The sequence below is a fragment of the Borostomias antarcticus genome (assembly GCF_949987555.1).
Source record: "Borostomias antarcticus genome assembly, chromosome: 11".
NCBI lineage: Eukaryota > Metazoa > Chordata > Actinopteri > Stomiiformes > Stomiidae > Borostomias > Borostomias antarcticus.
The window spans coordinates 9694691-9712086 of NC_140244.1; the positions used below are offsets into that span (position 1 = coordinate 9694691).

The 17396-nt window shown below is 45.0% G+C and overlaps 1 protein-coding gene across 1 annotated transcript in view; it reads right to left on the reverse strand.

Annotated features, from left to right (window-relative positions):
* Positions 1–1703: 1703 nt before the first annotated feature.
* The window catches only part of LOC311315378 (FYVE, RhoGEF and PH domain-containing protein 5-like), a gene marked incomplete at both ends in the record, with an annotated part of 47021 nt that continues 31328 nt past the window's right edge, over positions 1704–17396 (reverse strand). The window contains 9 exons of the mRNA XM_084446050.1: positions 1704–1740; positions 2381–2535; positions 2681–2806; positions 2977–3101; positions 3318–3420; positions 3835–3972; positions 12910–13003; positions 13155–13234; positions 13690–13773. Coding sequence (XP_084302176.1) covers positions 1704–1740; positions 2381–2535; positions 2681–2806; positions 2977–3101; positions 3318–3420; positions 3835–3972; positions 12910–13003; positions 13155–13234; positions 13690–13773 — 942 coding nt within the window. The remainder of the gene's footprint in view (positions 1741–2380; positions 2536–2680; positions 2807–2976; positions 3102–3317; positions 3421–3834; positions 3973–12909; positions 13004–13154; positions 13235–13689; positions 13774–17396) is intronic.

Here is a 17396-nt window from a genome sequence, read left to right on the forward strand (position 1 = left end):
ACAGAGTTCATTACAGTGATTATGGCTGATAACAAGGTTTCAGTATTCACACGCCAGGGTGAATAGTCTCTATAAGGCCATGGTTCGGGTCAAAGGGCTCCTGTAGTGGTGCCTGAAGATGTGGGTAATCTGGGTACACCCAGAGGTGGGATCTTGCAAGTCTCAAGTCATTTAAGTCTTCAACCTCAAGTCAGTCTCAAGTCTTCAACCTCAAGTCTTCACCCTCAAGTCTCAACTCAGTTTCATGTTTTCACCCTCAAGTTTCAACTCCAAGTCTTAATGTAAAGTTTCATGTTTGGAGTCCTTAAATCACATTTACAAATGAATTTTGCCAGCCCTAATTTATATAATATCTAATTATCTGACCAGAGTCATGATTTCCAAGTCAAGTCTCAAGTCACAGGTGCTCAAATCGAACTCAAGTCCCAAGTATTTTTTACTTTTTGCGAAGTCTGAAGTTGTCTTAAAGTCCAAGTTGTGTGACTCGAGTCCACATCTCTGGTATACTGCAATAGCTAGCTGCATTTACAGTGGTGCTTAAGAAGTGGCCATACTATATAAGTGTTTATGCCCTCAACTACACTACTAGTCCTAATTTATTCACAAGTACGTGAACATGTTTTGGCCAGGTTCAGAGCAACAGAGAGAGACTTGCAGGGAACTGGCTTAGTGTTTGGATACAAAGTAAATGAAGAAATATAAGGAGGTGTACACTTCCTCTTCCAGATCCATTCTCTTTCTATCTGTGCAAATAAAGCAAAATAACCTTTGCCTATCAAAATCTCTTGTGTACTTATGTATGTACATTTACTTGTTGCTGCAAGGCCATAACAGAAATACAGTACAGTTACAATGTAAAAAACAAATACATTAGATGCAAAGTACAAGACAATATTCATACTTTAAAATCCAACATTATGGTGTAGCTGGCTAGGCACCGAGGGAGACAGAATCAGGTAGGTCATTCATTAAGGTGATGTCTTTACTGGTGAGCTGCTCTCCCAGGTCAGGCCTGTAGATGGTGCTGGTGGCAACGTCACAGTAAAAGACTGCATTAAAATTGGCACATGACAAACACATTGTATTACAGTTTCTTGTCATGGGTAGGGCTTATGAATACTATGTGTATATGCTTTAGGTCTTTTGGTAATGATCACAAACTTAACCAAAAAGCCTGACTGAATTATCAGTCCCAATGTTTGATAAAATATATAGTTTTACTAAATCATTTGCTTGCATTTGGTGAAAAATACAGCAATATTGATTCCATGAAGACTAGAGGTTGTCTTGGTGGAATTTTCCGGAAGGGTAAGTATTTGGGCCACCTGCTCTGCTGGCTCTCAGCAGCACACCTGCTGCAGCTGAATAGGGGACATGGGAAGGTGACTAAGTAGGTGAGCGCGTCGTCCTCTTTAAAGAATAAGAACACTAAGTCTGCTGTCCTCTGTCACACCAGGTCAGACGCCTCCATCAGAGGTAGAGATGACAAAGCATTTTGGAGCCGTGACCTTTTTTTGTTCTACAATTCAAACACGTGGTATTTCTCTCCTTCTTCATCTTCCCTTTTTTGTTTTTACATTCAGGCATTGTGAGGGACGGACGTGAGCAGCTGGAGATGCAGCGGAGAGGTCCTCAGGTGAAGTCTGGGGGGTGAGGTGAGTGATGCAGGTCCATGTTCGACCACCCACCCTTGATGGCCGGTGTTATAAAACGGTGGCTTCCTCCATGGCGTTCACCCACCTGAACAGAGGCGTACTAGACGTTATGACAGGCGAGGCACATGAGTAAGCAGTCATGCTCAAGCAGGTTACAGTATCAAGGGCTTAGTCTGGCTCACAGGATGGAAGCTTTTGAGATAAGCCTCTCATTGGCTCTGCTCAATTCCAGCGGCTCCAATCAGATTCAATCCCTCAACACTATTTTTCAAGAGCACCGTTGAAAAAAAAACAAGTTTAGCACCGCCCAAGATAATAGGGATTGGTTTAAAGAAATACAGTGATTTCCCCCCCTATCTCAGAATGAAAATGGGTTGCGGCCAGACCCTTATCTAGCAATGGAACAGCGCAAAACGATGTGGATACAGATCTGGCTATCTAAGACTATCAAGGACTTGAGGTAGAGTGAAATGACACAAGTGAGATTAGTGAATGTCTCTCTGTCAATCAGATTACAGTAAGTTCAGTGTTTTTAACCCTTATTTATCTGGACCGAGCTGACTGAGAACGTATTCCCCTTTTTCGGCAATGGCCTGAGAGGGGGAGAGCGTCACTGTCACACACACACACACACACACACACACACACACACACACACACACACACACACACACACACACACACTCCCCTAACCCAAGTCATGAAGTGTGGCGTGTCACCCTAACCTCTTGGCAGTGTGGTTGTCCTCGGCCTTAAAGGTGTAGTACAGGGTTTTTTTGTGGTAGAGCTGGAAGACGTTGGCCTGCTGCTCCCCCTCCGGCCTGGCGGGCAGCTTCACGGTGAAGCCCAGCAGGGGCAGACTCTCCGACGCCACCTTCTCCTGGACACAGACGCACGGTAGGGAAAGGACAGAGAGATACAGTATAAAAGAGCGCACGATGATGATGCAACAGCCTCTTAATGGGTGTATTCTGTGTGTGTGTGTGTGTGGTTCAGGTTTAAGGGGAGCGCGCGTTCCCCCTCACCTCACGGGCCCGGTAGGTGTAAAGCACCTTGTCTTTGAGGAGGAACCACAGTCTCTTCCAGTTCCTCTTGGTCCTCTTACTGCGCTGCAGGGTCCCGCTGATGGAGCCCTCCTCCGACACGCTGACCTGGCGACGCGCACACACACACGCAGCGGCCTCCCGTTAGAGAAGTCCGGCACATTCTCACACTCATTCTCTTCACGCTCCTCCTCATGCTTTTGTGTGTTTTGGTCATTAGTGCTTGACTAGACTAACATAGTTCATTAAAGGGCAGATTAAAGTAGTTTTTAGTCCACCTGGTTGAGGGAGGCGGCGCCCTTGCGCTGCCTCCACAGGCTGGGAGGGTGAAGGTTCTGGAAGACGGCGGAGAGCGGCCGGCTGGAGCGTTTGTCGCTACCCGATGTGACGGACGCGTCGCCCCCTGCGGAGACACACAGGTACAGCGTCCACGCTCAACATACGGTAGTGTGTGTGTGTGTGTGTGGGGGGGGGGGGAATGTGAGTGTATGGGTGTGTGTGTGTTTTTCTATGTGTGTGTGTGTGTGGGGGGGGGGGGGGGGGCGTGAGTGTGTGTATGTGTGTGTGTGAGAGAGAGAGAGAGAGAGAAATAAGGGTGTGACAGATAGAGTGTCCATACCTCTCTTCTTCAGCTCGCTGTAACAGTGGTCACACACTTTGGCCATGCGGTCCTTCAGGTACTTCAGAGGAAATCTGTTCCTGGAGCAGCTCCGGCACACGATCTGTTTACAGAGCAGCACAGAGCAGAGCAGCACAGAACACAACACATCACCATACATATGCTTTTATGCGAAATAGAAACATCAAGTGTGTGTGTGTGTGTGTGTGTGTGTGTTTGCATGGGTAGATGTGTGTGTGTGTGTCTGTGTGTGTGTGCGTGTTTGTATGAGGATATGTGTGTGTGTGTGTGTGTGTGTGTGTGCGTGTGAGTGTGTGTGTTTGCGTGGATAGATGTGTGTGTGTTTGTATGAGGATATGTGTGTGTGTGTGTGCGTGTGAGAGTATGTGTGTGTGTGAGAGAGAGAGAGAGTGTGTGTGTGTGTGTGTGAGAGAGAGAGTGTGTGTGTGTGTGTGTGAGTGCGTGTGTGTGTGTGTGTGTGTGTGTGTGAGAGAGAGTGTGTGTGTTCCATTCTTACCCTCCCGCAGGCGTGGCAGTGGTGTCTGCGCAGAGCGAGGCTGAAGTCGGAGGTGCAGTTCATACACATCATCACCTGAGACACCGGCACCAGCGTGGGAGCCTTCTCTCCCAGAGACAACCACACACGCTCCCGGGCCTGGCACACACACACACACACACACACACACCATACACACACACACACACACAACATAGGGAGAAGTAGTAGAGCAGTATGGGGTGTGATAAGTATGGGGTGTGAAAAGTGCCATTTTGGTTGCTTGTTCAAAGCTTACTTACAACGTGTATGTATGTATGTGTGTATGTGTGTATGCATATACATACACACACACACACATACATACACACACGTTCGCGTTAACCAGCGCAGCTCACTACAAAACATGCACACATGCGCGGTAGTTCGATCGCGCTTTAAGTGAATGGGGGAGCTCACGTGACTGTTTGCGTTGTGAGTTGTGAGCTCAGTGGTGCGTATGTATATGTGTCTGTGTGTCTGTCACGTGTACCACGAAGGGTTGCTTGTTCACACATTACAAGACCATGTGTGTATGTTACAATCCCGTCTCCAAGGGCGGGCATTTGGGGGCCAGGCCCGCCCACTGAATCAGCTGGGCCCGCCCTGAACGAAACGCGAAAGACGTAATCTCTGTGATGACGGAATGACCCCGGGCTATTCTGCATCTGATTGGCTTACCCTGATATACTTTAACCAATCGAACTGACCACTAAAACCTGACCAATCTCAACCAAGGAAGGCACCATATTAGCCAATCCCAGGCAGAGTAGGGCAGATCATTCATTCCGTGCTGCGCGGTTATTTTTGTGTATTTTTATGTTAACGACATACTAGTGCAAAAACTTGCTTACATGGGATGAATTATTAGTGGATGTCAGAAGATTCAGAAGTAGTGGTGATTGCTCCTTGGCTTAGGCTACCCATACAAATACAAATAAAACTTGATCTGTGCGCTTTCTTTCAGTGAAAGAAGGCACGAAAATCGACTTTCAGACTGTCTGTCTTAAATGCGTCTTGTATTCTGCCATATCGCTTCATTTTCATCCGTGTTTAGCATTTTGGTAGTGCTCCGTTGCCCCCTACAGTCCTCATGAAAATACAGTCCACGTTACGGTCCGTTGACCGGTCTTACTAGCTCGTTATTCACTTAATATTGTAGGCCAGGTAAAATGATGCAACAACTTGACTGTCCCGTCATTCACATCACCTATTGGTCAATCACGTTACCCACTTTAGCTATATAGCTACTGGCAGCATCAATGAACATTGAAAACAGATCTTGAGTATCTAAGCGCAGTATAGCTCTGCAGTGTAGGGTGCACTTGATTTGTGCAAAATCGTTTTATGGCGATTATTTAGTTTTAATGATCGTTGACAGCCCAAATCTTAATCTAAATTAAAATCCGATTAATCGAGCAGCCCTAGTGTGTGTGTGTGTGCGTGTATGTGTGTGAGATCTAACATAGCCTACATACATACATACATACATAGTAGCCTACATACATACATACATACATACATACATACATACATACATACATACATACATACATACATACATACATACATACATACATACACGTTCGCTCCAACCATGAATGTAGCTCCAACCAGCGCAGCTGTATGTGAAACTGCTTGCGCAAGCGTGGTAGCCACCGTACTTCCGCGTGACGTCACTGAATGTATTGCTGCTGTTTTCACTCTTGAGAAGTGCGTGTATGTCAAGCCCCCAGGATTCGAAATCTAAAGTGAAGGCCTATTGAACCGCGCCATCTTGGCTAGATTTGTAGTCATTTTGCTATTTCCGGTGACTTTTGTACTTGCGCAGTTGTGCTTTTCTGTCCTACGCGCGTCCACGCACGTTCCCGGCTCTCCCCGCTTTGATTTAGCAATGAAAACCGGCTTGCATATTAACCTGTTTTTGTAAAATATATCCATTGGAGAAATTATTTTTTCATCCAGGCATCTTAGTTTTAACAGGTTAATTATAGCTCAAGATGTTTTGTTTGCTAGTAGATGGTATTCATTCTGTTCGTGATAACGTTATTGCAGCCAGGCTAAATTCCTCCAGGGAGCCAGTGACAAGCGAGTTGAAAAGCTTCACTCCCCGCCAGCAGGAGCTTTGGCCTCTGCTACCGCATCTCGGATAACCCGCTGAGTTCGTGGCTGCTATTTCACATTTGCCCTTGATCAATCCCAATACCGATCCATGGTAATAATGAATCAATCGTTCAGATCGGCAGGGCTGCATGCATGTTACAACATCATTGTTAGCTTTATTAACATAACCATAGACTACATTTATCTCTCTAACGTTAGGCTATCCATCTTACACCAGTCGGCCATTCTATAGCTAGAAGCGGTCAACGCCAACGTTGACCGTGGACGTGGACGCGCGTAGGACAGAAAAGCACAACTGCGCAAGTACAAAAGTCACCGGAAGGCCAGAAAAGCACAACTGCGCAAGTACAAAAGTCACCGGAAATAGTCAAATGACTACAAATTTGCCAAGATGGCGCGGTTCAATAGGGCTTCATTGTTGATAGCGGTCAGTGAATGGAGTGGCTGTATCCAGTTTTATTAATACATCCATGGTGTATGTGTGGGTGTCTGTTTCGACTCGCTTAATGAATGACTTCGATACATCGCTTCAGAGAATGAAGACGACTATGGTAAATATAGCACTAAAAATATTAATATCTGCGTGGTTAGATGACAAGACCATGCTTTGTGGGTAGATCATATGCCAAATAAATTTGTTTTTTTGTTTAGATGTATCGGCTTTTACTGCAAGCTAGCTAGCTTCCCAGCTAACGTTACATCATTGCCTAGGCTAGCGAAGTGTCTACCAAGAGTGTGGGTAACGTTAGATGGTCACGTTATGCGAATTCAACTCTGTATATTATGTAGCTATCTAGCTAGCTCCATTACTTACATTACTTACTTACTTAAATTACAGTTTGGCTAGAGAAGACCGGTGTATTGAACGCGGTCAAACTCTGGCCTGCCAAGTTTGCCTGTAAGTCGGTGCTATTAAAATCATGTCACAACTGTATTCCCTGTGCAGTAACGTTACTCATTCAGCACCAGCCTCCATTATTAATGTTATAGTGTATGCCTGTGATCAGAGAGGAGCACGTTATTCCCTCTAGCCTTAATGGTTTGTAAATGTTATAAAGTGTCTATTGCAATATGGAGGTACATTATTATTTTCCATATGCTGTATTCGAGAGTAGAGGTTTTGTAACTATCTCCCATTTACATTACTAGCCATATACATGTGCATGAACGCTATGCAGTAATGACTTGGGGTGCTATTATCACAGTGCTTGTTGGGTCCAACTACAGATTGTTTTTGATGTTATAGATGGACTGTGTACCAGCCTTCAGATTTGACTCCAACAACCTCATGGTCATGGCTCAGGGAAGTACTATCCAGCTGCAGCGTCGGAGAAGTGATGCCCCTAAGGGAACAAGCCCAGAGGAGGAAGGAGAATTGCAGTTTGTTTTCTGTCGTGGAGTTGTCCCGAGTTGCCAGATGAACGTCCAGCTCTACCTGCTGGGAGGAGCTGAGCTGGAATGAGGACCGAGGTTGATTGATTGATTGATTTTTATTTATTTTTAAGACAGGGACAAGGTACAGTAGACATTTACCCTATAGGGAGGCGATAGGCAGCTAGTAGCCAGGACCTCGACACCATCGGCCAGCTTTACACAGACTGATGCATTGCAATAGTAGAGATTGTAGAACATGTCATTTCTTATCATTTGTTTATGTCAAAGACATATTAACACTATGCCACATAGTATAATAACGCTTAGTAATGAAGGAAGGTACCCATGATCACACTGTAGCATTTCAACGACTGGTTTGCCAGAAAAACACAATTATGTATCCAAGTCCCTCACAACAAACAACACAGCTTGGATAATGTGTGCCATGTATGCAGAGCTAGTGTAGCTGATATCATTGCGATGTGGTATAAAGACAACACTGCCATGACTTGTTGCTGAATTTTTATTGGGCAGGGGTCACTAGTCATCACTGGAGCTGACATCTAAAAAGTGTTAATGCAGTATAACGTATAAGTATAATGCAGCTGGATATGAATCGTTATGGAAACTGACCTACATTTCCAAACATTTGGACCTGTATCACCTGTGTCAATGATATGTTGTGTAGGCTATTACTTTGAACAACATAAGCATTTCATTAGTCATTTAGCTGACACTTTTATCCAAAGCAACTTTGAATTGCTTTTATAGTGAATTCACAATTGCATCTTTTGTCTAAAACAAGTGACTAAAACATAATCTCGTGCTGAAGGCAACTCGAAGAATAGCAAAATAAAAATAAAATAGGTGAGGGGTCAAAATACAAGTGGGATGATCCCGGTCAGTATATCCAAAGACCTCAGTCAAATCTAGATTGTGTAATCCTGATCTTGTGGTGTCTGGATCAGAATGATCCTATCTGAAAATTATTTGAAAAAACAAAATATACAAGATCAATTTGATGTGTGATAGCAACAAAGAGGATTACAAAATCACAAAATCCGGATCATTCTGATCCAGATTACATTATTTGAAATACTGGGACAGGCTATAGGCTATCCAGTCCCTGCGGCCCTCAGATTTCATCCCCAAATGCAGAATTGCGGACTCGATGAGGTCCGATCAGTTCGACAGGACTTTAGCGTCCTAACAGACCGCCTCGCTGCTCTCTCAATCTATCAGGCTCTGACGGAACCTCTTAAACTCCAGCGCCCCCGGTACCGGGGGCAGCCCCGTGCGTCGAAACAAATGCTCACTCGGCAGGCGCCGTGTAGCGAATCGAATATTCACCAGGAAGAGAAAACGGAACGCAACAACGTAAAACAAACCGGTAAACATAATTTACATGGCAGGCAATTTTATATGCACCCCGTGTGCATAATTGCTGAAATGGAATATTGTAGTCGACACTCCGTGGATATATATCCAGTATCGTTCGCTTCAAATGAGCTGTCAATCGTCAAAATTGACCAATGGGTTACAGAGATATTTGTATGCGCATCGAGCGTAAAACCCGCCCACAAAGTTACAGTAGCCATTTCAGAAGTTTTATTAGCAATCTTGTACAATGATGAAAGCGCAACATGCGTGCATGGAATGGACATGGAATTTCGAGTGTGGACGCATATGGCGTTGTTTTTTCTACAAGACTAAGACTCCCAACACGCTAAAAAGAACATATGGGCAATATCTGAGCATGGCAGAGGTTTAAGCAATGTTGTACGCAAGGAGACGCACGAGACTCAAGCTCGGATGATGAAGATTTTGATATGAATATCGAGTAGTCAGCGGGCGCAGGTGCTGCTCATGAACGTAATTGCGAAGCACCTAACTCCACCTGGACCTGGTAAATACGCCTTTCTTCTGTTTTTGAATCATCACAAAATGATCATGTTTTGCAGCAACACATTTCAGTAAAAAAAAAATGTATAGTACATTTGCTTTGTACCCCACTGATGGACACAACTGCGTAGTGTGCTGTAAAACACTAATATTCCACCACCCCTCCCTTCTCCTCCCAACTCAGACCGAAGGTGTGTCATCACTGTCCACAATCAGAGGATCGAACGCTTGTGGCGAGACTTGTGGTGCGTGGTGGTTGGTAACGACTATGCTGCCTTCCGCCACCTGGAGGAGATTGGAGCCTTGGATCGCGACCAGGACGTCCATCTCTTTTGCCTGCACTTTGTGATGCTTCCAAGGCTGAACTGGCATCTTCACCTGTTCAGCCAAATGTGGGACAGACATCCGCTGTCGTCCGAGGGCAACAAATCTCCCCAGCAGCTGTGGGTGGCTGGACAGCTTCTGAATATGGAGCAGATACCCATAATGAGGTAAGAGTGGCCATATAGACAAAATAGTTGATGGTGGGGATTTGCATCCCGATTTCAAGACGCATTTTAGATAGGGTAGGACATGACTCCATGGAGCGCCCTAATTATAATTTCTCTGTAATTGTTTTGGATTAGATGGATTTTCCCACTTGGGGTATTGACTGGAATGGGCCAGCTCATCCCCTGATACACGGGAACGTGTTGAGGTTCCAGCTCTTCCCCCAGTTCTATCAGTGACCTACGAGAGCCTGCTGCAGTCACACATCAACCCCTTCCGGACGAGTGAAGTCTATGGAGTAGACATTTACCTGGAGGCTTTGAGCATGCTCCAGGAATATATGGCTGAACACTCAAGTGAGATGTAAGGCTATTCAACCACTCCCAGGTTGCCTCTTCAGACATGAATCACTATCTAGCAAGCTGACACTCTGTTTCTCTCCACAGACCAGTCTGGACAATCTGTATAGACATTAATTAGGACTGGAACATACCTCTTTATGCATAATTCTAAATAAAATGTGCATTGCTGATTGGATGTCTACAGTTTCTTCAAATCGTATACAGAGACAACTTGTTTACTGACAATGTATTTGCTTTTTTATTTACCATGTAACAGTGAGGATCCAAGTAGATTTGTGAGCAAGAGACATGTTTGCCAACACTTTTTAGATGTCAGCTCCAGTGATGACTAGTGACCCCTGCCCGCAATAAAAATTCAGCAACAAGTCATGGCAGTGTTGTCTTTATACCACATCGCAATGATATCAGCTACACTAGCTCTGCATACATGGCACGCATTATCCAAGCTGGGTTGTTTGTTGTGATGGACTTGGATACATAATTGTGTTTTTCTGGCAAACCAGTCGTTGAAATGCTACAGTGTGATCATGGGTACCTTCCTTCATTACTAAGCATTATTATACTATGTTACATAGTGTTAATATGTCTTTGACATAAACAAATGATAAGAAATGACGTTCTACAATCTCTACTATTGCAATGCATCAGTCTGTGTAAAGCTGTCTGATGGTGTCGAGGTCCTGGCTACTAGCTGCCTATCGCCTCCCTCGGTCCTCACTCCAGCTCAGCTCCTCCCAGCAGGTAGAGCTGGACGTTCATCTGGCAACTCGGGACAACTCCACGACAGAAAACAAACTGCAATTCTCCTTCCTGTTCTGGGCTTGTTCCCTTAGGGGCATCACTTCTCCGACGCTGCAGCTGGATAGTACTTCCCTGAGCCATGACCATGAGGTTGTTGGAGTCAAATCTGAAGGCTGGTACACAGTCCATCTATAACATCAAAAACAATCTGTAGTTGGACCCAACAAGCACTGTGATAATAGCACCCCAAGTCATTACTGCACAGCGTTCATGCACATGTATATGGCTAGTAATGTAAATGGGAGATAGTTACAAAACCTCTACTCTCGAATACAGCATATGGAAAATAATAATGTACCTCCATATTGCAATAGACACTTTATAACATTTACAAACCATTAAGGCTAGAGGGAATAACGCGCTCCTCTCTGATCACAGGCATACACTATAACATTAATAATGGAGGCTGGTGCTGATTGAGTAACGTTACTGCACAGGGAATACAGTTGTGACGTGATTTTAATAGCACCGACTTACAGGCAAACTTGGCAGGCCTGAGTTTGACCGCATTCATTACACCGGTCTTCTCTAGCCAAACTGTAAAGTAATGGAGCTAGCTAGATACAGCTACATAATATACTGAGTTGAATTCGCATAACGTGACCATCTAACGTTACCCACACTCTTGGTAGACACTTCGCTAGCCTAGGCAATGATGTAACGTTAGCTGGGAAGCTAGCTAGCTTGCAGTAAAAGCCGATACATCTAAACAAAAAAACAAATTTATTTGGCATACGATCTACCCACAAAGCATGGTCTTGTCATCTAACCACGCAGATATTAATATTTTTAGTGCTATATTTACCATAGTCGTCTTCATTCTCTGAAGCGATGTATCAAAGTCATTCATTAAGCGAGTCGAAACAGACACAGACACAGACACACACACACACACACACACACACACACACACACACACACACATACACGCACTTCTCAAGAGTGAAAACAGCAGCAATACATTCGGTGACGTTACGCGGAGGTACGGTGGCTACCGCGCTTGCGCAAGCAGTTTCACATACAGCTGCGCTGGTTGGAGCTACATCCATGGTTGGAGCGAACGTGTGTGTGTGTGTGTGTGTGTGTGTGTGTGTGTGTGTGTGTGTGTGTGTGTGTGTGTGTATGTATGTATGTATGTATGTATGTATGTGTGTATGTATGTAGGCTATGTTAGATCTCATACATACACACACACACACACACACACACACACACACACACACACACATGGTCTTGTAATGTGTGAACAAGCAACCCTTCGTGGTACACGTGACAGACACACAGACACACATACATACATACACGCACCACTGAGCTCACAACTCACAACGCAAACAGTCACGTGAGCTCCCCCATTCACTTAAAGCGTGATCGAACTACCGCGCATGTGCGCATGTTTTGTAGTGAGCTGCGCTGGTTAACGCGAACGTGTGTGTATGTATGTATGTGTGTGTGTGTGTATGTATATACATACACACATACACACATACACGTTGTAAGTAAGCTTTGAACAAGCAACCAAAATGGCACTTTTCACACCCCATAACGCGGAAGTACGGTGGCTTACCGCGCTTGCGTAAGCAGTTTCACATACAGCTGCGCTGGTTGGAGCGAACGTGTATGTATGGATGTATGTATGTGTGTATGTATGGATGTATGTTATATCTCATACATACACACACACACACACACACACACACACACACACACACACATATGATCTTGTAATATTTGAACAAGCAACCCTTCGTGGTACACGTGACAGACACACAGGCACACAGACACACATACATACACACACACATACAAACACACACCACTGAGCTCACAACGCAAGCACTCATTCGGTCATGTGAGCTCCCTCATTCACTTAAAGCGCCATCGAACTACCGCGCATTTGCACGTTGTTTTGTAATGAGCTGCGCTATATAACACAAACGCGTGTGTGTGTGTGTGTATGGTGTGTGTGTGTATGTGTGTGTGTGAGAGCCATAGCGGAGCTCACCTCTCCTGAGCAGTTGAATGGAGCAGGTCCTCTGGCGTGGTCGGCCACCGTGCGGCTCAGAGTGTAGAACCAGTCATCTCTCTCACTGCAGGAGCTGCACACACACACACACACACACACACACACACACACACACACACACACACACACACACACACACACACAGTTTCAGTTTCAGTTTCAAGGCAAACACCAGGTAGGAGTGAGGGGGTGTTGTTCTGTGTGTTTTCTGGCTGGTGACCCACCTGGCTGACAGGGTGATGGAGATGTCGGCCGCCTCAATCCTCAGAGCGTTCAGCTCCTTCTCCACCACGGGTTTACTGACCTGAACACCAACCGGGCACAGCACAGCACACACACCTTACTGACCTGAACACCAACCGGGCACAGCACACACACCTTACTGACCTGAACACCAACCGGGCACAGCACAGCACAGCACACAACACCTTTACTGGGCAGCCCAGGGGAGAGGGGGAGGCAGAGGGCAGAGAGAAAGAGAGGGAGGGTGTGTGTGTGTGTGTGTGTGAGAGAGAGAGAGAGAGAGACAGAAAGAGATACAGAAAGAGAGAGAGAGAGGAACATATAGAGGACAGGAGCATTTGATACAGGAAAAGAAAACAACTGCAACAAGGGTAAGAGGGAGAGAGAGAGAGAGAGAGAGAGAGAGAGGGAGAGAGAGAGGGAGAGAGAGAGAGAGAGAGGAAGAGAGAGAGGGAGAGAGAGAGAGAGAGAGAGAGAGAGAGAGAGAGAGAGGGAGAGAGAAGGAGAGAAACTGACCTTCATGCCGGTGAGTGAGAGTGTATTCTTCAGTCTGTACTTGCCATCCTGCTGGGGGTAGGTGTACAACAGCACATCGTTCATCTGTCAACACAAAAAGCACATGGAGCATCTATTACATCACACATGGTCCTTTGAGTCCATTTCCTCTGTGTGTGTTCATACACAATCTCACCACATGATGGCGCTCTAAGCTTAGGGGGAAATGCTACACTAGGAAAGGAAGGACTGTTTTAGTGATCACATCTAACAAGGGCGCAGTGAACCAACCATGATGCAATATGGAGTGCACTTTTCTACTTTAGATTCATATGGTGATAAGGTGTTAGAGGGTTGTGTTTATGATATGAGGATTCATATTTGGTTTAGAAAAAAGAAAACACCGTGTTCTTGTAGAGGTGCCGGTAACGGGTGATACTGAATAAAAGAAAGAAACTGCACACTCAAGCTGTCGTTGCAGGGTGATTTAATCAAACGGACCAAATTAGACCTTGCAGCCTTTATTAAGGTCTAGACTTGGACTCTGACAAAGGCGCAAACTGAGAGCTTGAGTGTGCGGTTTCTTTCTTTTATTAATGATGATTCATATTATCTGTTTTTCAAGTCACTTTGTAGAATAATATTACTAGTGCACAGTGCCCATGGGCGTGTTGTGGTTTGTAGATCGATTGAGCTATCTCTCTATATCTCTATTAAATATCAGTGTTTAAATCTGTGACTCATATAGCAAACTATGTGGGGCTGCACATGTAGGCTATAGAAAGCATTACTCACAACACCAGGGACAGATAAATTGACTGAATCAATCAAAGTACTAGTTTGATATTTAGCATCATAAGTCCTATTATAAGGCTATTTACAAGCATATACAACGGTCCACATACAAATGTTGATTAATTGTGCACTCTTGAGATATTAGTGCTCATTGCTCATGTCACTGCCCATAGAGATCCATTGTATACTTATCATTGACATGAGAAATGAGCTAATTCAGTATCTCTAATATGCAGTATGTCAAAATTTTGATTGTAAATAATCTTATAACATGGCTTACAATGCTGAATACCAAACTAGTCCTTTAAAATTCACCATTCAAATCATCACCTCTGGTGAACACCAGAAACCAAAACGAAACCGCATGTATTGATGTGACTGTAGATAAGATTTAGCTTTCAGTTTTATGCCTGTTCAAAATACACCTGCTATGCCACAGTTGCATCTACCTGGGGTGCACTATAATGTGTCTGAAGTGGAATTGTTTTAATATTATTCTGAGTAGAACGCCTTGTGTTTTAGTGCACAATATACTTGAAAGGCCTTTATTCTGAAATTCCACAGTGAATCGTTCTGGAAATAGTTTCTGAAGTGTAACTACAGTAGTAATTGGAAACAGACGATTTCCTTGTCATAATGTGCTGAGAATTATACCTTGTTAATCTGTATAAGAGATGTCAAGGCTTCCACAATGCTTTATTTATGAGTCATAACCTCCTTGGTGAGACGCTGAAAATCTAATGCACAGAAGGAAATCGCATGGCGGCTGGTTTGACTGTGATTTCCGAAGTGGCGCCTGGCTTGACTGCAGTAATATTTCAGGGGGAGAACTCTGTTGTTGAACTCGTTGGTGTTTTTAAATGTGGAGAAATGTCAAACTCTGCCAAACTCAATCAATTAAAGCATGAGAAAGTTTGTTAGGCTTAGACCAAACGCCATTATGCACACACTCAGTATTTTCTATTTTTATATATTTGCAATATAAAAAAGGATTGTTCCCCACAGACTCCCCACCAAAGGACATGACTACCTTCTGCATGGCTGGACACCTGACCGGGCCATACTCCATGTCTAATCTATCCAACTTGATCTAGCTACCTACACATACTGTAAGTCATCTGAGCTATATGGTGAAATATGATGAATATAACTAATGACCACTGTACCCACAATGCACTATGACAATCCTAACATTTTGAACAAGCACCAAAAGAGCAACTAAACACGTCAAGCTCTGAACTCTGTGGATTGTAGATGGGCTCCTGAGTAGAATAGACTAGACTTTTACTGAGACATCAAGCATAGTTGTTATGTACAAAGCAAAACTAATGGCAATGGGAAAAATTAATAGTTGTGAGCGCAGGTTGTTGGGCTCTGTTAGAGGTCAATCTAATAACCCCCCCCCCCCTTCGATTTCATAGGACGGGGGACAATCATGAGAGGTAAATGTCAGGATTTAGCCTTTCTTTGATTCTACTGTTTGAGTTATCTCTCTGAGCCATGGCGCACACAGTCATGTACACACACACGTGCGCAGCGGTCCTCTCTAGAGTGTGCTTCAACGCGTCTGATTCAATCTGTGTGATCCTGATTGGTCTTATCTGTTCCACCAGATCTCAAATCTACTTTGATCCTGTTGGGTAACACTTCCAAAGCATCATTGGGAGGAATCTTCTGACTGAGTTTAGTTGGACAACAGTGACGTACAAAACATGTAACTGATGCCCAGGCGTGGCATCACACAACTGTAAACAGATTCACAGACATCTATCCTGATTCCAATCCAGGGATTAATAACTTGTTTCTCCTTCCCTCTGCTCTCTCTTCTTGCTGGGTTTACCAGACTGGAAACGCTGAGAGGACAGGAGGTAGGTCTCTATCAAACACACCCTGTCAGCGGTGGTTACTGACTCTGACCTGAGCGGGAAATTAAACTTTCTCAGGCCCTACTGATAAACAGAGCCTCCAGGGCTGTGATTAAGGCCTAGATGTTCACCGTCTTCAGGAGGCCTCGCCAGCAGCTTGTACTCATCGTTCTTGAAGATGAGTACAGATGTAGAGCCCCAACCTCTCCTTGACACACGCAGTGCAAATCTATCTGATCATCATTTCCTGTCGTGTGGTCATTTGGTCGGTAGACTGTCAGTCATATTTTTGTTGGCATGGTTACAGTGGTGGCCTGTCTGGAGTCCTCACCCCTCTTAGACGTATGTCTCTATGAATGACCTCCCTCCCCCAGTCCCTGTCCTGTCCTCTCCCCTTTGACCTTTCTCACTCCTCCTCTTCCTCTTTTCTCACCACTTTCTCTCTCTCTCTCCTCCGCGCTCTCTCTCCTCCCTTACCACTCACTGTCCTCCTCTCCCCTCTCTCCTCCCTCTCATCCTCCTCTCTTACCCCTCTCTCCACTCACCAGTCTCTCTCTCTCCTCCTCCTCCTCTCCCCTTTTACCACTATCCCTCCTCCTCCTCCTCCTCTCCTTGTTTACCATTCTCTCTCCGTCCTCCCTTCTCCTCCTCCTCCTACTCCACCTCCTCCTTCTCCTCTCCCCTCTTACCACTGTCCCTCCTCCTCCTCCTCCTCTCCTCTTTTACCATTCTCTCTCCCTCCTCCTCATCCTCCACCTCTTTCTCTATCTCCTTCTCCACCTCCTTCTCATCTCCCCTCTTACAATCCTCTTCCTCCTGGTCCTCCAGCACTCCCACCCCCCTAACTGTACGTTTATGCCTATTCCCAGATGGATGACGTTATAGTAAATGGAGTCTGCTAGACCATCATGCTTGGCTGGGAGATGACAAAAGCAGGATTTGTTCCACAGGTTCCTGTGGTCTGTGGGCGTAGCAGAGCGTTCCTGACCTTCCCGTCCGTCCGTCCGTCCATCTGTCTGTCTGTAACGCTACCGTCAGTAAGGACCAAGCGCAGGAAGCTGCCATTCT